This window comes from Salarias fasciatus, chromosome 6, assembly GCF_902148845.1.
Source record: "Salarias fasciatus chromosome 6, fSalaFa1.1, whole genome shotgun sequence".
In the NCBI taxonomy this organism is placed as follows: domain Eukaryota; kingdom Metazoa; phylum Chordata; class Actinopteri; order Blenniiformes; family Blenniidae; genus Salarias; species Salarias fasciatus.
The window spans coordinates 2,972,915-2,992,467 of NC_043750.1; the positions used below are offsets into that span (position 1 = coordinate 2,972,915).

Genomic DNA, 19,553 nt, shown 5'->3' on the forward strand with positions numbered 1-19,553 from the left:
GCCGTACATGTTTGATGGACAGGCGCGCTCCGCCAATCACAGGAGCCGGCGGACACTCCCCAGCCAATCAGCGGCCAGTCGCTGTCGGGAGCTGCGCCGCTTCCTTGTTGAGGCAGAGCAGCCAAACGCGTGGCGCGGCGTGAGGCTGCGGGAGAGCGGAGCGGCCCGCGGAGACTCACGCGCCTGGACGGGACGAAGGCCGCGCGCGCACTGGTCGTCAGGATGGGGGTAAGGACGGAGGAACGCCGGTCTGTGGCGGATTCCAGTCACGGGTGGAGGATGACTTCTAATGGGGAACGGGCGGGGGCGGGGTTTGGGGAATGTATCGCAGCGCCATTGGCTAGCTCCTCCAGTAACAAACCGCGTCAGACACCGTCAGCCAATAGCGCGGCGGCTGCCTCCAGCCGCGCTGCCAGCGGGCAGTTAGGAACGCCCCTCAGCGGCTATTGGTCGCTCTGGACCAATCAGGACGCCCCGAACGCTGCGGTGAGTGACAAGGCTGCAGTCCAATGAACGGTCCGCTGGCTCGGCTCTCATTGGTTCACTTCCGCAGTGTGGGCGGGGCTTAGGGATGTTTTGTGATGGAAAGGAAAATGGCGGCTGTTCGGAAACGGCGCTAACTTTACACTGAGAGAGTAACGCTGGCGTGGAAATACGCGAGTTCAGGAGTAACTTACAGATAAGTAACTGTAGTCGTTCCTGTATTTTAATGCACCGGGTAGCGTGAAGGAGACGCGGCGGGCAGAAGGCGGGGGTAGCGGCTGAGGACGCCTCCGACGTCCCGAGAGTCTCTGTCCTCCGGTGGTTTACCGCCGAGCGGAGGGACACCGAGGGACAGACTGAGGGACACCGAGGGACACCGAGTGGCAGACTGAGGGACACCGAGGGACACCCTGAGGGACACGGAGAGACACTGAGGGACACCGAGAGACAGACTGAGGGACACCGTGGGACAGACTGAGGGACACTGAGGCAGAGGTGGAGGCGGCTGTAGGGAGGTGGAGGCAGGCGGCTCGGCGCTCGGAGGTTCTGGTCCTGGAGGTTCTGTCATGATGGACGAGTCCAAGCCGCGGTTCAGCAAGAGGCTGGTAAGACTCCTCACCTGGACACCTCCATCACCTGGACACCTGGCACCTGAGGAAGGGTCTGGTGGCAGGTCTGGGTGATGGGGTGATGGAGGTGATGGGGGTGATGGAGGTGATGCGGTGGGGGTGATGGAGGTGTGGGGTGGGGGTGATGGAGGTGATGCGGTGGGGGTGATGGAGGTGTGGGGTGGGGGTGATGGAGGTGATGGGGGTGATGGAGGTGATGCGGTGGGGGTGATGGAGGTGATGGGGGTGATGGAGGTGATGGGGTGATGGAGGTGATGCGGTGGGGGTGATGGAGGTGTGGGGTGGGGGTGATGGAGGTGATGCGGTGGGGGTGATGGAGGTGATGCGGTGGGGGTGATGGAGGTGATGGAGGTGATGCGGTGGGGGTGATGGAGGTGATGGAGGTGATGGGGTGGGGTCAGCCGGCTCCACCCAGCCACGCTGACCTCCCCCCTCCCCTGCAGCGCGCCGGAACCCGCCGCCGTTACCATGACGATGGCGTCTCGGACGAGGAGACGGACGGGCGGAGGACGTTCGACCTGGACGAGCCGCTGAGCAGCGAGCGCTTCGGCTCCGCCCGCATCGTCCGCATGGCGGGGACAGGTACGTGCACGACCACGCGCACCGCGTGCACCACGAGCACCCAGAAGACTGACGTCCCGCCGTCTGTCCTCCGGTCCAGACTTCACCTATGAGTACGTCCAGAGAGGCGGTCTGAGGGACCCCGTCCTGTTCCAGAGGCCGGACGGACTGGGACTGCAGTAAGCCACGTCCTCTGCCGTCCTCTGCCGTCCTCTGCCGTCCTCTGCTGTCTTCTGCTGTCCTCTGCTGTCTTCTGCTGTCCTCTACTGTCCTCTCCTGTCCTCTGCTGTCCTCTGCTGTCTTCTGCTGTCCTCTACTGTCCTCTCCTGTCCTCTGCTGTCCTCCACTCTGCCGTTGACCTGCTGGGTTCTGGTCTCCAGGATGCCGGAGCCGGACTTCAGCGTCAACGACGTCAAGATGTTTGTGGGTAAGACTGAGACACACACACACACACACACACACACACACACACACACACTGGTCCTTGTTTATCACAGCATGCTGCAGAGCGCGGCGTCCCACACCGGGACCAGCCTCCATCGGTCTGGAGGAGTGGTCAGGACAGGTTCGGGACAGACTCTTGCTAAGACTTGCTAAGGTTTGTCCTCAGTTTGACCTCAGTGGGCGGAGCCAAGGGGTCCGCCTCGGTGTGACCTCTGGGCGGAGCCAAGGCTCTGGCTCGGGTTGACCTGAGTGGGCGTGTCTCTGACCTGAATATTTCAGTGTTGCCGGGGTTGAAGGCCTCAGTGTGCTCCCCGTCGCCGCCACGGCGTCCCTACGCCGCCGCTGAACATGTCTTGCTTCTCCGTCAAGGGAACGCCCTCCTCTGCCAAGCCGCTAGCAGTCACAACAGCAATGCGGCTTCCGTAGCGTCGGCTTTACCTAGACATAGATCTATAGACATAGATTTCTAGACGTATGTATCTAGACACGCGCGCATTCACCGAACATATATCTGCATCTATGACATACCTGGACCCCGGGCTGTGGAGGAGGACAGGCTGAGGGACCAGGAGGACATGTTGCTGAAACTAATGAGCTTTTGGACGATTAAAGCCGTTTGAGGAGCGGCTCTACACACAGCCCCGTCTGCTAGCAGTGCTAACACTGCTAGCAGTATAGCGATGTGCGCCGCTCCATTCTGGATCTAAATTTCTCCTGAAGAAAGAAGTTCGGATCAGAAAAGCATTCCGGGTGAGTTCTACTTCATTCTATAAACAGCACGAAAGCGGACCAATCACAGCCCTCGACGCTCACGTCACCACGTGTCGCCTCGACGCAAAGTCACTTTTTTCGGGAGGCGCGCGTCAAGCCCCGGCGTAGCCCGTCGTAGAGCTACGCCGTAGACGTCGTAGGAACGCCGTTGCGGCGACGGGGGAGCGTGCTGAGGCCTTTTGTCTCCTCATTGGTCCGGGGACCGCTGAGGCCGGCCGGGTGGTGTCGGGTTTCAGAGCTGAGTTCCGTCTCAGTGTGGACGGAGGCGAGACGGCGGGCGGATGCTGATGGCGGCGCTCGTCCTCTCAGGGAGCAGGCGGATGATGGACGTGATGGACGTGAGCACCCAGAAGGCCACGGAGATGTCCATGGCCCAGTGGACGCGCTACTACGAGACGCCGCCGTCCCAGAGGGACAAGCTCTACAACGCCACCAGTCTGGAGTTCAGCCACACCAAGCTGGACCGCCTGGTCCGCAGGCCGGCCACGGTGAGACCGCCACGGCCCGGCATCCATCATCCACACCCAACACCACCCAACACCACCCAGCATCCACCCAACACCACCCAACAACAAACACCACCCAGCACCACCCAACACCACCCAGCACCACCCAACACCCAACATCCACCCAACAACCAACACCACCCAGCATCCACCCAACACCCAACATCCACCCAACAACCAACACCACCCAACACCACCCAACAACCAACACCACCCAGCACCACCCAACAACCAACACCACCCAGCATCCACCCAACACCCAACATCCACCCAACAACCAACACCACCCAGCATCCACCCAACACCCAACATCCACCCAACAACCAACACCACCCAACATCCACCCAACAACCAACACCACCCAACAACCAACACCACCCAACACCACCCAACAACCAACACCACCCAGCACCACCCAACAACCAACACCACCCAGCATCCACCCAACACCCAACATCCACCCAACAACCAACACCACCCAACATCCACCCAACAACCAACACCACCCAACAACCAACACCACCCAACACCACCCAACAACCAACACCACCCAACAACCAACACCACCCAGCATCCACCCAACACCCAACATCCACCCAACAACCAACACCACCCAACAACCAACACCACCCAGCACCACCCAACAACCAACACCACCCAGCATCCACCCAACACCCAACATCCACCCAACAACCAACACCACCCAACAACCAACACCACCCAACACCACCCAACAACCAACACCACCCAGCACCACCCAACAACCAACACCACCCAGCATCCACCCAACACCCAACATCCACCCAACAACCAACACCACCCAGCATCCACCCAACACCCAACATCCACCCAACAACCAACACCACCCAGCATCCACCCAACGCCCAACATCCACCCAACACCACCCAACACCACCCAACAACCAACACCACCCAGCATCCACCCAACATCCACCCAACAACCAACACCACCCAGCATCCACCCAACACCCAACACCACCCAACAACCAACACCACCCAGCACCACCCAGCATCCACCCAACGCCCAACATCCACCCAACACCACCCAACACCACCCAACAACCAACACCACCCAGCATCCACCCAACACCCAACATCCACCCAACAACCAACACCACCCAACACCACCCAGCATCCACCCAACATCCACCCAGCATCCACCCACCCACTTGCCAAGCACCACCCACCCACCCGGCACTCACATACATGGTGTCTGTGTCTGTGTGTGTGTGTGTGTGTGTGTGTGTGTGTGTGTGTGTGTGTGTGTGGTGTGTGTGTGTGTGTGTGTGTGTGTGTGTGTGTGTGTGTGTGTGTGTGTGTGTGTGCAGCTGGACCTCCTGGACTGGGTGGACACCATGTGGCCTCGTCACCTGAAGGAGAGACAGAGAGACTCCAGCAGCTCCGTCCCCGACATGCAGTACCCCAAAGTCCAGAAGTAGGTCCACCTGGTCCGGAACCAGAGCTCCTCCCAGGGTCCTCCGGGGTCTCCGGGTCCTCCGGGTCCTCCGGGGTCTCCGGGTCCTCAGGGTTCTCCTGCTGTCCTCAGGTACTGCCTGATGAGCGTGGAGGGCTGCTACACCGACTTCCACGTCGACTTTGGGGGAACCTCAGTTTGGTACCACGTCCTGCGGGGCAGCAAGGTGAGTCCATATCCCAGACGAGGGTCCCCCGTCCCAGAGGAGGGTTCTCTGTCCCAGACGAGGGTCCCCCCGTCCCAGAGGAGGGTCCCCCGTCCCAGAGGAGGGTCCCCCGTCCCAGAGGAGGGTCCCCCGTCCCAGAGGAGGGTTCTCCATCCCAGAGGAGGGTCCCCCCGTCCCAGAGGAGGGTCCCCCGTCCCAGAGGAGGGTCCCCCGTCCCAGAGGAGGGTTCTCCATCCCAGAGGAGGGTTCTCCATTCCAGAGGAGGGTCCCCCCGTCCCAGAGGAGGGTCCCCCCGTCCCAGAGGAGGGTCCCCCCGTCCCAGAGGAGGGTCCCCCCGTCCCAGAGGAGGGTTCTCCATCCCAGAGGAGGGTCCCCCCGTCCCAGAGGAGGGTCCCCCGTCCCAGAGGAGGGTCCCCCTGTCCCAGAGGAGGGTCCCCCGTCCCAGAGGAGGGTTCTCCATCCCAGAGGAGGGTCCCCCGTCCCAGAGGAGGGTCCCCCGTCCCAGAGGAGGGTCCCCCGTCCCAGAGGAGGGTTCTCCATCCCAGAGGAGGGGCCCCCCGTCCCAGAGGAGGGTTCTCCATCCCAGAGGAGGGTCCCCCCGTCCCAGAGGAGGGTCCCCCCGTCCCAGAGGAGGGTCCCCCGTCCCAGAGGAGGGTTCTCCATCCCAGAGGAGGGTCCCCCCGTCCCAGAGGAGGGTCCCCCCGTCCCAGAGGAGGGTCCCCCGTCCCAGAGGAGGGTCCCCGTCCCAGAGGAGGGTTCTCTGTCCCAGACGAGGGTCCCCCCGTCCCAGACGAGGGTCCCCGTCCCGGAGGAGGTTCTCCATCCCGGGCTCAGGTCTGGTGTCTGCAGGTGTTCTGGCTGATCCCCCCGACCCCCCAGAACCTGCAGCTGTATGAGGACTGGGTTCTGTCCGGGAAGCAGGGGGACGTCTTCCTGGGGGACCGAGCGTCCGACTGCCAGCGGATGGAGCTGCAGCGGGGCTGCACCTTCATCATCCCCTCAGGTGGGCCCCGCCCCCATCCCGGGCCCCGCCCCCACCACGGGGACGGGGACGGCTCTGACGGCCACCGTGTCTCTCAGGCTGGATCCACGCCGTCTACACCCCGGTGGACTCCCTGGTCTTCGGAGGGAACTTCCTGCACAGCTTCAACGTCCCCACGCAGCTGGACATCTGCAGCATCGAGGACAGAACCCGAGTAGGTCCAGACCCGTCCCCCGTCCTCCGGGCGGCGGGACGGCGGCGGCTGAAGACCCCTGTCTGCTCTGTCCAGGTTCCCGGCAAGTTCCGGTTCCCGTTCTACTACGAGATGTGCTGGTACGTGTTGGACCGCTACGTCTTCAGCCTGACCGGGACGTCCTACCTGACGCCCGAGTTCCAGAAGCTCTCGCTGGGGATCGGTGAGTCCCGGCGCGTGGACATCCACACAGTCCTCAGAGTCCACAGAGAGTCCTCAGAGTCCACACAGAGTCCACAGAGAGTCCTCAGAGTCCACACAGAGTCCACACAGAGTCCTCAGAGTCCTCAGAGTCCACACAGTCCACAGAGAGTCCACACAGTCCTCAAAGTCCTCAGATTCCACAGAGAGTCCTCAGAGTCCTCAGAGTCCACACAGTCCACAGAGAGTCCACACAGTCCTCAAAGTCCTCAGATTCCACAGAGAGTCCTCAGAGTCCTCAGAGTCCACACAGTCCGCAGAATGACGTCTTGTCTTCAGCGCTGTTGGGTTTCGTCTCCTGAAGGTCTGAAGAAGCGTCCTGCTTCTGAAGCGTCCGGCGAGCAGGAGGAAGAGGAGGAGGAGGAAGAGGAGGAGGAGGAAGGGGACAGTGACGACGACCCCCCCGCAGGTCAAATCCACCTGACCCCCCTGGAGCTGGACGGCCTGTGGAACCTGCTGGGGAAGCTGGAGGTGCTGCCGTCCAACAGGAAGTGCGTCCCGGCCGGGATCCACAACGCTGCCGCGCTCGTCTCACACGTCAAGGTGCTCCAGCAGTCTGTCCCCGTCCACCGCCGTCTGTCCCCGTCCACCACCGTCTGTCCCCGGCCACCACCGCCCGTCTCACGTCCGCCGTCTCCGCAGGCTCTGCTGAAGGAACACGCCAACGACGTCCCCAAGCTGTCCTACACCGGGAAGCCCGTCGTCCGCTGGCCCCGCAGGGTGAGCCGCGCACTTCCTGTCCGGCCTTTCAAAATAAAAGACGGCCGGACTGACGGTGTCGTTGCCTCCTGCAGCCGTCGTGGTACCGGCCTCCTCCTCCGCCCACTCCACCTCCCCGTCCCAAGCTGGTCCCCGTCCCCGTCCCCGTCCCCGTCCCGGCCCCGCGGCCCCAGAAGCCCGCCTCCTCCATGTCAGTGCTGCGGCGCCGCAGGGTCAGGTCAGTGGCTCGCCGCCTGTCTCAACGCCTGGCTTCCTGTCTGACTGACGCCTGGCTTCCTGTCTGACTGACGCCTGGCTTCCTGTCTGACTGACGCCTGGCTTCCTGTCTGACTGACGCCGCCTGTTGTTTTGACGGGCTTCCTGTCTGCAGGTGTAAGCGCTGTGAGGCGTGCGTGAGGCCGGAGTGCGGCGAGTGTAACTTCTGCCGGGACATGAAGAAGTTCGGCGGTCCGGGGAAGCTGAAGCAGACCTGCGTCCTGCGGCAGTGTCTCTCTGTGAGCCCCGAGTGGACCGTCCACCGAGACACCAGAGAGTGGAGGTCAGAGGCGGAGTAATAACAGCTGTGTGTGTGTGTGTGTGTGTGTGTGTGTGTGTGTGTGTGTGTGTGTGTGTGTGTGTGTGTGTGTGTGTGTGTGTGTGTGTGTGTGTGTGTGTGTGTCTGTAGCCGGGCCTCCCGCTGTCTGCAGTGTGTGAGATCTGTAAGGAGCCGAACCAGGAGGAGACTGGAGACCCGTCCCTCACACTGATGGAGTGCTCCAACTGCGCACAAATCGTCCATCCTGCCTGTCTGACGGTAACACACACACACACGCACTATGCAGTGTGAGCAGGGGGTCACCCTCCCTCTGGTTGTGAATCGCTGGCAGCGGTGCGGCTCTGTGGATTTTTACATTACATAGAGTTTGCACGGGGCATGAATGACCTCTGACCTGTTTGCTTCAGTTCGCGGGGGGAGGGGGGACGTTGAGAGACTGGCTGAGGTTCCGGACCAGGCCTGGTTCGGGAGCTCTGCTGGACCGGGTGTTTTTGGACCTCTCTGGTTCTGGTCCCTGATGGACTGATGCTGTGTTCAGGTTCCGGGAGACGGAGTGGTGAACCAAGACCTGCCCAGCTGCTGGGAGTGTCCCAAGTGCGTCCAGGGAATCACCGATCCCGAGGTGTGACCTCTGACTCTAACACGCACGCACGCACGCACGCACGCACGCACGCACGCACGCACGCACGCACGCACACACACACCCTGGTGGAGCTAACAGGTTGCTCTCCTTTCTGCCCCGTCCGGCCTCGTTTGCCCCGTCAGTCATCCGGCAGCGATGACCAGCAGCCCCCCCGGCCCCGCGGCCCCCTGGTCCTCAGGCTGGGCCCCGGGCCCTCTGCCGCCCTAGGGGGCCCCGCGGGCTCCCGGCTGGACCCTCCTCCTCCTCCTCCTCCTCTTCCTTCCTGCTCCTCCTCCTCAGCCTCCCTCCTCTTGGTGGCGGCCCCTCTGCCCTCTCAGCCAATCAGCTCGAGACTGGTGAGAGGAGCCGCCGGCTCTGTGTGTCACGTGACCCCCCCCCCCCCCCCCCATGTTTCAGTAGAAGAGACACAACTCCTGATGAAACTGTGAGGCTGCAGAACCCGGAGAACGTTCAGATCAGTGGGTCAGACCGATGGTCCCCCGGAGGGCGGGGCTAAGTCTGGACTTTAAAGGAGGAGTTTCAGAAAAATCCTCTTTCTGAGCCTGTATAAAGCTGGAGAGTCGTTTCCCCGTTGAAAAGACTCATGGAGTCGTTTCCTGAACCGTTCAGCATATCTGAGTGATCCCTGAATTGAAACGCTTGGTGCTACACAGCTCCACCCATAATGCACAGCTCCACCCATAATGCACAGCTGGCTGCCCCGCCCCTCTCCACTCTGAAGGGGCGTGTCTCTCAGCTGAGCAGCTTCTTAAAGAGACAGGGACTCATTTCCAGCTGTTTGAGGAAGGTTGATTGAAGTAGTTTTTGGCTCGTGCAGCTTTCAGCATCCGGCTCTGGGCAGAGCTGCTGCCGGACTGCAGCACCTCATCCACCTTCTGACACTGATCCGGAACTGGGTGGCGAGGACAGCAGTCTAAGCAGGGATGCCAGACTTCCTGTCTCCAGACTTCCTGTCCCCAGACTCTTCTTCCAGCCCCTCCTGGAGGATCCTGAGGAGTTCTCATCCCAGTCCGTCCTGTCCTGGTCTTCCCCGGGTCCTCCTCCTGGTGGGACATGTCCAGAACTCCTCCCCAGGGAGGCGTCCAGGAGGCTCCGTCCTAAAGAGGAGCTGAGCCTCCTCACTGCTCCTCTCCATGTGGAGGAGCAGCTCTACTCCCAGCTCCTCCCCTGGTGGTGTGGCCCCTCCCCCTGGTGATGTGGCCCCTCCCCCTGGTGATGTAGCCCCTCCCCCTGGTGACGTGGCCCCTCCCCTGATGATGTAGCCCCTCCCCTGGTGACGTTGCCCCTCCCCCTGGGGACGTAGCCCCTCCCCTGGTGATGTAGCCCCTCCCCCTTGTTTTGTAGCTCCTCCCCCTGGTGGTGTAGCCCCTCCCCTGGTGACGTAGCTCCTCCCCTGGTGATGGAGCCCCTCCCCTGGTGACGTAGCCCCTCCCCCTGGTGACGTAGGACCTCCCCTGGTGACGTAGCTCCTCCCCCTGGTGACGTAGCTCCTCCCCTGGTGACGTAGCCCCTCCCCTGGTGACGTAGCCCCTCCCCTGGTGACGTAGCTCCTCCCCCTGGTGACGTAGCCCTCCCCCTGATGGTGTAGCTCCTCTCCCTGGTGACATAGCCCCTCCCCCTGGTGACGTAGCTCCTCCCCCTGGTAGCGTAGCTCCTCTCCCTGGTGACGTAGCTCCTCCCCCTGGTGACGTAGCTCCTCCCCCTGGTGGCGTAGCTCTTCCCTGCTGGAGTCCAACATGCTCCAGGAACAGGTCCAGCTTCCTGCTGGCAGTGTGGACCAGAGTCCTGTTTGGTCCTGCAGAGACCTGAAGACCCTGAACAAGGGGCCCCAGACTCCAGACTCCTAAAGTCCCCCAAGAGACACCACGAGGGACACGGTTGAAGACCTTCTCCCCAACAGAGGTTTGACTGTCGGTGGAGTCCTCCTGTCCAGAACCTGGAACAGACTCACCAGGGAGTCTGAGGGGTCTGAACCACCACCCTGGTCTGCTCTGGTCTGCCCTGGTCTGCCAGTCCAGAGGAAGTGTCTCCGACCGCCACGGTCAGCCGGCGGGTCGGGGAACGGGCTAACCCGGTCTGGACCAGAGCTGCTCGCAGCTTTTAGGTTGTGAGATTCGTTGTGAAACTCTGAAGGCTTCAGATCGCCACGGCGACTGTTCCTCAGCCTCCACCGGTTCTGGTCCGGTTCTGGTCCGGGGTTCCAGTTCCGGCTGCCTCCACCGGTTCTGGTCCGGGTTCCGGTTCTGGTCCGGCGTTCAGTTCTGGTTCGGGTTCCGGTCCCGGCTGCTCCGGAGCGACTCGGGCTCAGTGTTCTTTCCGGAGTTGTGGCTTTTCTCCGCTCCTCTGCCTCCTCTCCATCGCTTCCCCTCTTCCTCCATGACCTCCATCTCTGGCGCTCCGTCTCGTTTGTGGCTCCGCCCCTCAGGAAGCTCCGGAACACTCAGAACCTGCAGACCCTGTTCTCCAGCAGAGCGGCTGAATCCTCTCTCATCCCCCTCCCCCTGCAGCTCGTGGGTCGACCCGTGTTTTCGACCCGCTAATAGTCGCCTTTTCAGGCTCCTCCCCCTCCGCCTGCAGACCCGGGTCTGACCCCCTGCTGGCGAGCCGCGTCGCTGCGTCTTCCTGCGCTGATGGTGTCCTGAGTTGATGACATCATCAGCGCGACGGAGCAAAGTGAAAGTAAACAGTGCAGCGGAACAGCGACCCTCCTCCTCCCGGACCAGAGCTCTGGCCTCCTGTCCTGCAGTGCCGGGTCGCCCTGGAGGAAGTCTCAGCTGGGTCCAGAAACAGCAGCTAGCGCGCTAACGTAGCCGCGCTGCGTTAACCTCATCACGTAAATTACCGCGTCGACTCGCGTCTGCCTTTCACACTCCCTTTCGCCCCTCTCTCTAAAAGCCTATAGCAGCGACCTGCTAAAAACCCGCGTCGACTGCAGGGCTGAAAGACCTGAAAGAGAACCTTCCCCTGCACGAGGAGCCGGGTGTGAGCGGGTCCAAATGGGTTGTTTGGCCGGTGGGAAGGGGGCTTCAGTGTTTGGCGGAGTCCGGTGAAGCTTCGCTGTGTGTGTGTGTGTGTGTGTGTGTGTGTGTGTGTGTGTGTGTGTGTGTGTGTGTGTGTGTGTGTGTGTGTGTGTGTGTGTGTGTGTGTGTGTGTGTGTGAGGGCCTGGGGGAGGGGCTGAGTCCAGGTTCTCGGGCCGTTCAGACCCGCAGAGCATCTCCTCATGTTCCTCCTTTCACTGTGTTCTGTGCCTGTGTGGGCGGGGGGGCGACACACACACACACACACACACACACACACACACACACACACACACACACACAGGCCTCTGGTTGCTGGTTGCTGGTTGTGGCAGTGACGGTTTACTTCCTGTCCAGCAGGTCGGGGGCGAGCGAGCCGACTCTCTTCCAGCGGTGAGTCTGACTCAGATCATCTGCTTCTGTCTGTCCTCTGTCTCTCTGTCTGTCTGTCCTCTGTCTGTCTGTCTGTCCTCTGTCTCTCTGTCTGTCTGTCCTCTGTCTCTCTGTCTGTCCTCTGTCTCTCTGTCTGTCTGTCCTCTGTCTGTCTGTCAGTCTGTCCTCTGTCTGTCTGTCCTCTGTCTCTCTGTCTGTCCTCTGTCTGTCTGTCAGTCTGTCCTCTGTCTGTCCTCTGTCTGTCTGTCAAATCAAATCAAACTTTATTTGTCGAGCACTTTTTCATGTTTATAAAAACACAAAGTGCTGAACAGTAAAAAAAGTCATAAAAACAAAAAAGAATAAAAAACTGCACCATCAAACAGTATGCACCACACACACACACACACACACACACACACACACACACACACACACACACACTCCCATGATATTGCACACAGCAGAGGAGACATGGCACGGCACTAAGCATCATGGGAAAACACTACCAGTGGGGCCGTCCACACCAGGAGAAGGTGAAGGTCATTAATACTGGGGCTCCAGCGCCCGACCCCTGACCCCGCCAGACCAAGGGACCCCCACACCGAGGTGTGGAGCCCCCCAGGCCAGCCGGGACCAGAGGACCCGAGCACAGTGACCCCAGCAGAGGACCAGGACCAACTCCCGGTGTGGAGGACCCCCTCAGTGTGAAGGACCCCCCCCCCCCCCCCCCCCCAGAGTGACACGAAATTAAAATAAGATTTGATTACGAAGTGAAAAAAACAAAAGAAAACGAGGTGAAGTACTTCATAGAACAGAATCGACTCGTCTAACCCTGAAGTATGAAGCCGCGGCAGACGTCTGCACTGCGGGGGTACGATATCACGCTGTTGACCTCTAAAGCTGTACTTAACGACCTCGTGTGGAATGAATCATGGACGTTACCGCTCAGGACTCTTGGACTACAGCTGGTGGTGTGTATCGCCGAGTATCTGGCGATACGATTCGTATCACGATTCGTGGGTCACGATTCGATATATCCCGATACCAATGTTCATGACGATTATTGCGATACTTTAGGAACAACTAATTTGGAAACTAGTAGTACTTCATGAGAAAACTTGTATGAAACACATTTTATTCATCCCAAATGCAACAGCAGCACTCAAGCAGCGATATTTAACAGCAAGCAAGTTGCAGGATACTTTTTCATTTAAACAGTGAATAAAAATAAAGGCTACATAAACCTTCAATAATGTGACATGTTTTGAGAAAATAAAGTGCAATCATTGTAAAACCCTGAACTGAATTGAACTGAAATTCCTTTATTTGTCCCACAGGGGGAAATTGCAATGTTAAGCAGCACAGAGAAAAGAAATGCAAAATATGAGAATTTACAAGGTCCAGCCATACATAGAAAAATTAACTATAAATTTAGGATGAATATAATTAAATAACAGATACAAACTAAATGACATAATTTAAATATAAGTTTCAGACAGATATAAAGAAATAACAGATATACACTGACAGATATAAATCAAATATAAATTAAATACACATTTAAGACAGAACACATATGTAAACTATAATATTAACAGATATGAGTTACATATTATTTAGATATACATATAGGACAGACATATGTACAATATTATAGAAAAATGTGAGACGTGAAAAGACAAATACACAGGAATGTCATTTGGAACAGTGTGCGGTGTGTGTTTGGACTAGTTGGAGCAGTGCTGGCTGTAGAGTCTGATAGCAGCAGGGAGGAAGGACCTGCTGAGGAGGCAACGCTCCTTCACACTCCTGGGGGGACGCAGCCTGTCCCTCACAGCTGTCCAGGTCCCTCAGGGTGTCCTGCATGGGGACATCCTGCTGAAATGCATGTGGGTTGGTGGTATTTCCGCGGTATTTGACTTTTGCAAAGCACATTTTACAAATGGCGTGGCTCTTATCTGTCCCTCCGTCCTGGTTGTAAAAGCCACAGTGCGTCCAGATTCCGGCTTTATAAATATTCCTCGGAGCGTCTCCCACTTCCTCCGCCGCGGGAGACTGTTGTGTGATCCAGTTACCGTGAGACGGTAGTGTAAAGAAACCACCGGGAGAGCTCTCGCCAGATGCTGTTCTTCCTCTGGCGGACTGGAGGCTCTGCAAAGCTCCTGGTGTGGTGTGCTGCCAGCTAGTGGCCAGGAGTAAAAGTGCAGCACACAAAAAGACGCCGCAATGGATATTTGCGGGTAAATACATGATTAAAAATCGATATGGACGTATTTTGAATCGATGTTAGAATCCCGTGACGTCATATCACGATATATCACCAAATCGATTTTTTTAAACACCCCTAATTACAGCGGAGGAGCAGTACGAAGGAAAATGGGCACATTTTGTGGACTTTATGGACCGTTTTTTCTTTCGGGCTCGGTCGGTCCCTGTTTGTTGACAATGAAAATCCCCCCGGACCTCCAGCTGCATTTGAGACATCAAAAAGGTGCTCCAGAGTGTTTCTCAGCATGAGGGTGAGTAGAAAATGAGGCCAAATCGTTTTTTGGGTGGAGTATTCCTTTAAATTAAATTCAGATTTCATGTGTTGGAAAGAAGCTCCGGTCTGGGGAGAACCTGCTCCTCGGTGGGTGCTTCTGGTTCTGGTTCTGGTTCGGAGGCTCCTGTAGCGCCTCCTGCAGGACAGGGGGACAGACGGTCCATGGACAGGACGGGGGAGTGTTTGAGGACGCAGGCAGCGTGTCCTCTGCATGTCTTCCGGGGCGGGCCGGCGACACGATGCTCTGAGGGACGTCAGCGTTCTGCGTTGTCTACCGGTGGAACCGGGACTTCTGCCCGGCGCGTCGCCGGTTACACGGGACGTCGGAGGGTTTGCTCAGATAGTCGGATCGCAAAATGATTGACTGAACGTCGTCATAACGACCGAGTGTTCGGATATTCAGGACCCGCCCGATTAAAACCACCGGCACCATGGAACGGGGCGGGCCTCCTGTGGCCAATCAGACGTCAGCACTGAGCCAGGAGACCGCCAGGCGCAGCGCTCAGCTGGTCTGTCTGCCCGGAGTGTGTGGCTAGCAGCTAGCGGATAGCGGCTGCACCGCTGTGCCGCCATGTTTCCCTGCAGATCCTGACGTTCCAGGGCATCGGGCGACGCCAAGGCGTATCTGTCCCCCAGAGAGCGCTGCTAGCCGGGAACAGGCTGGTACAGGAAGTCGGTGTGGTGCTAGCTCTTAGCTCTTAGCGCTTCCCTCGCCTTAGCTCTGAGCGCTGGGTCGGGGGGGGGCTGCGTAGCCTGGATGTAGTCAGAGCGTAGCCTGGACATCTCAGGGATGAGTCTACGCTTCCTGATCAAAGGTCGGCGTAGCAGAATCCAGACGTTCCTGTCTGCCGGCGGATGTCAAGGCGCCTCTGGGAACATGACCGGCCACTGGCGCCGCGCCGGCGCCACACCAGCGCCGCGCCGCCATCTTCCCATCATCAACCAGCTGAGGAATCTTTACTCTTCCCTTTAAAGACCCCACAGCTGCTGGAAGGTCCTCCTTCCTCTGGAGCTCCGACCATAGAACCAAATGTTTCATGCTGCAGCTCCGTGGTCTACACACCCCGTGGTCTACACACCCCGTGGTCTACGCACACCGTGGTCTACGCACACCGTGGTCTACGCACACCGTGGTCTACACACCCCGTGGTCTACACACTCCGTGGTCTACGCACACCGTGGTCTACACACTTCGTGGTCTACACACACCGTGGTCTACACACTCTGTTTAAAGCTGTTAGTGGACTACTGTGGATGAGTTGCTAACAGAGGCTAGTTTTCTGCAGATGCTAGCGTGCTAACTGTTAGCCCCAGTCTAGGAGCTGGTGCCCCCCCCCCAGAACCCCAGGGCCACAACTGCTTCAAGTTTACGGGGAACAGACCTGGGGTCGTAACATCACGACTGCTAGTGTTCTGACTGATGCTAGCATGCTAACGGTGCTGGATGCAGGAGTTGTAGCCGCAGTTTTGAGGCTCATCCTGGAGAACATCTGGTTCTGAACATCTGGTTCTGAACATCTGGTTCTGAACCCGGAGCTTCCTGAGACCAGACGTTTTCCCGGAATCTGCGGCGCTTTTTGAAAGGCGGAGCCGTGCTTTCCCGCGCTCTCTTGACATGCTAGCTACCGACGCTAACCGCTCCTATGAGTGCTGCGTTCAGGTGCGGGTGGAAAATCCCGACTCCTCCACTCCCTCAGTCTCCAGGATGCCTTCAGGTACCGGAACACGGTCCGGTCCGGTTCAACAGGAACCGGTACTCCGGCGCTCCGACGGAATCCGGGCGGTACCGATCAAAGTCCCGAACGACCGAATTCCCATTGTTACTGGCACGACGGCAGATTGAGTGTCTGCGAGTGCATGTGTGTGTGTGTGTGTGTGTGTGTGTGTGTGTGTGTGTGTGTGTACTTGTACAGCTATATACTGTGAGGACATTGGGTTTTTAACCTTACAAGTGAGGACAATTTGTGGAAAGTGAGAACATTTGGGCCGGTCCTCACTATTCGTCAGACCTTTTTTGGCCTTTTTGATGTTCAGACTTGATTTTTGGTTCAGGGTCAGGGTCAGGTTTATGTCAGGTTTAGGGTCAGGGTCAGGGTCAGGTTTAGGTCAGGTTTAGGGTCTGGGTCAGGGTCAGGTTTAGGTCAGGTTTAGGGTCAGGGTCAGGGTCAGGTTTAGGGTCTGGGTCTGGGTCAGGGTCAGGTTTAGGTCAGGTTTAGGGTCTGAGTCAGGGTCAGGCATTAATTTTTGATGGTTCGGGTTCGGGGCTGGAAATGCATTATGTCAATCAATGTCCTCACAACATATAGCTGTACAAATGTGTGTGTGTGTTTGTGAGAGAGTGTGTGTGTGTGTGTGTCCTCATGGTGTCTCTCTTGCAGAAGAGGAAGTCCTCATCTCTGCTGGACGCTCGCATGGCGAAGATCTACCGCCGGCAGCGCCACGGCCGCGACGGAGACGACTCTGCCAGCGAGGACGAGGACGAAGGTGGGTCCGCCTCCCGCCGTCCCGCCTCCCGCCCCCCGCCGGACGCTCGCCGTCTGACGGTTCGACTCCCGTCCGCAGCCCACAGGAGGAAGATGGCGCTGCACGCCCGGGGCGGGGGCCACGCCTCCAGGAGGGGCTTCGGGGCCAGTAGGAGGAGCCTGCTGAGAGGAGGCTCCGCCCCAGGAGCGCCCGGGCGGGCTTCGGGACTCCCGGCTCCGCCTCCGTCCTCAAGCTGAAGCGAGGGGCGGGGCCGAGGGACGGCGTGCGGCGGGGCCGAGGCGTCCGGCTGCGAGGCGGATCCAGGATGCAGCGGCGGGGGGACGACTCCGAGGACTCCGACGAAGACGACGAGGACGACGAGGACGAGGACGAGGAGGAGGAGGAAGACGAGGAGGACGAGGAGGAGGACAGCGAGGACGGAGAGAAAGAGCGGCAGCAGCACCGGCGCCGGAGGAGGCGCCGAACGGACGAGGACGAAGACGAGGACGAGGACAGCGAGGGGCGGGCCTTCGACCCCGAGGAGGAGGACATGGACACACTGGAGGACGAGGAGGACGAGGACGACGAGGCGGAGGACGGACGCTGGGACTCGGACCCGGAGCCGCCGGTGCTGCTGGTGTCCGACCTGAACGACGAGCTGCTGAGCGGATCCTACCTGACGGTGACGCTGCAGCGCCCCCAGCAGGCCCGGAGGACGCCCGGTGAGACAGTCCGTCCACGCACTGCGCACTGCACACTACACTACACACTACACACTACACTGCACACTGCGGCCCCAGCAGGCCCGGAGGACGCCCGGTGAGACAGTCCGTCCACGCACTGCACACTACACACTACACACTACACACTACACTACACTACACACTACACACTACACACTACACACTACACTACACACTACACACTGCACACTTCAGCCCCAGCAGGCCCGGAGGACGCCCGGGGAGACAGTCCGTCCACGCACTGCGCACTGCGCACTGCACACTGCACTACGCACTACACACTACACACTACACTACACACTGCGGCCCCAGCAGGCGCGGAGGACGCCCGGTGAGACAGTCCGTCCACGCACTGCGCACTGCACACTGCACACTACACACTACACTACACTACACTACACACTGCACTGCACACTACACTACACACTACACTACACTACACTACACACTGCACTGCACACTACACTACACACTACACTACACACTGCGGCCCAGCAGGCGCGGAGGACGCCCGGTGAGACAGTCCGTCCACGCACTGCACACTGCACACTACACTACACACTACACATTGCACACTACACTACACACTGCACACTGCGGCCCCAGCAGGCCCGGAGGACGCCCGGGGAGAGTCTGTCCACACTCTGAAAATACACAACACACTGACTACACACCACCATGCACAACAGGGGTCTATTCAGAGGTCCAGGTTCTGGGTTCTGGGTTGTGAATGTGGTCCCCGGTCCAGCCCAGGACTGAAGGACTCTGTGGTTCTGGTTCTGGTCTCAGGACTCTGTGGTTCTGGTTCTGGTCTCAGGACTCTGTGGTTCTGGTTCTGGTCTCAGGTTCCATCGTTCCCAAGCTGGAGGCGGCGATGGGCCCCCGAGGCGCGGCCGGAGGGCCCGGCCCCCCGCAGGCCCTGGTCCAGAGGAGGACCGGTCTGTCCAGAGGTCCCCGGGCCCAGGCGGGGGACGGCGTCCCCAGAGGACCCGGAAGGTAGGACACGACCGCGGACCAGAATGGAACGCCCCCTGTCCCCTGTCCCTTGTCCTCGTCTCCCGCCCCTGCCCCTGTCCCCCGTACTTGTCCCCCTGTCCCCCGTCCCCCCTGACCTCTGCCTCTGGTCTCAGGCCCCGCCTGCGCGGTAACCATGGAGACCGCGGCTCCAGGCCGCGCTCCGCCTCGTCCTCAGAGGAAGACGAAGCGGCGGCCGCCGCCCTGTCCCCCCCGTCCCTGCTGTCCACTCCGTCCTTCAGAGACGTGGGGAACGAGCGGGGGGGCGAGAAGGAGGTCTGGGTCTCCGTCTTCAAGTTCCTGAACCGGAACGAGCTGCTGGTCTGCATGACGGTCTGCAAGGCCTGGTACAAGTGGTAGGTCTGTCCCCGCCTGTCCCCGTCTGTCCCACTGCTGTCTGCAGCGTCTCACTCTCTGCTGTCCCGTCCGTCCCGTCCCATCTGTCCCGTCTGTCCTGTTCCGTGCTGTCCTGTCCTGTCTGTCCCATCCCGTCTGTCCCGTGCTGTTCTGTCTGTCCTGTCCTGTCCCGCCCCCTCCCATCCCCTCTGTCCCGTCCGTCCCCTCCCGTCCTGTCCATCCCGTCCGTCCGTCCGTCCAGGAGCTGTGACAAGCGTCTGTGGAGCCATGTGGACGTGAGCCGCGGCGGTCCTCTTAGGAACCAGGCCCTGGCCGGCATCGTCAAGCGGCAGCCCGTCTCGCTGGACCTGTCCTGGACTCCCGTGGCCAAGAGACAGCTCAACTGTCTACTCACCAGGCTCCCAGGTACAGAGACCGTCCGTCCCCCCGAGGACGCCGAGCCCGCGGCGGGACGCTGACTGGACGGGGACGGGCCTGTGTCCTCAGGTCTGAGGGAGCTGCGGGTGTCCGGCCTGTCCTGGTTCTGTCTGTCCTCCATGGTGTCCCCCTCGCTGCCCCACCTGCGGCTGCTGGACCTGCGCTGGTGCGAGGGAGTGGGCGACGCCCAGATCAGGGACATGGTCTGTCCCCCCGGGTGAGTCTCCAGTCCGCCT

General features: G+C 59.7%; 1 protein-coding gene across 1 annotated transcript; it reads left to right on the plus strand.

The window, feature by feature from the left end:
• Positions 1–536: 536 nt before the first annotated feature.
• On the plus strand, positions 537–19,538 carry LOC115390420 (lysine-specific demethylase 2A-like). Its single transcript, XM_030094282.1, is given in 24 exon segments — positions 537–1,088; positions 1,556–1,694; positions 1,774–1,852; positions 2,054–2,100; positions 3,198–3,376; positions 4,743–4,849; positions 4,961–5,054; positions 5,904–6,057; positions 6,135–6,250; positions 6,326–6,452; positions 6,795–7,033; positions 7,133–7,210; positions 7,285–7,427; positions 7,581–7,704; positions 7,875–8,003; positions 8,284–8,367; positions 11,767–11,799; positions 16,702–16,807; positions 16,886–16,984; positions 16,987–17,508; positions 18,375–18,525; positions 18,660–18,899; positions 19,142–19,305; positions 19,387–19,538. Coding segments are annotated over 24 exon segments (3,345 nt in total). The 5' UTR covers positions 537–1,049.
• The last annotated feature ends 15 nt before the right edge of the window (positions 19,539–19,553 follow it).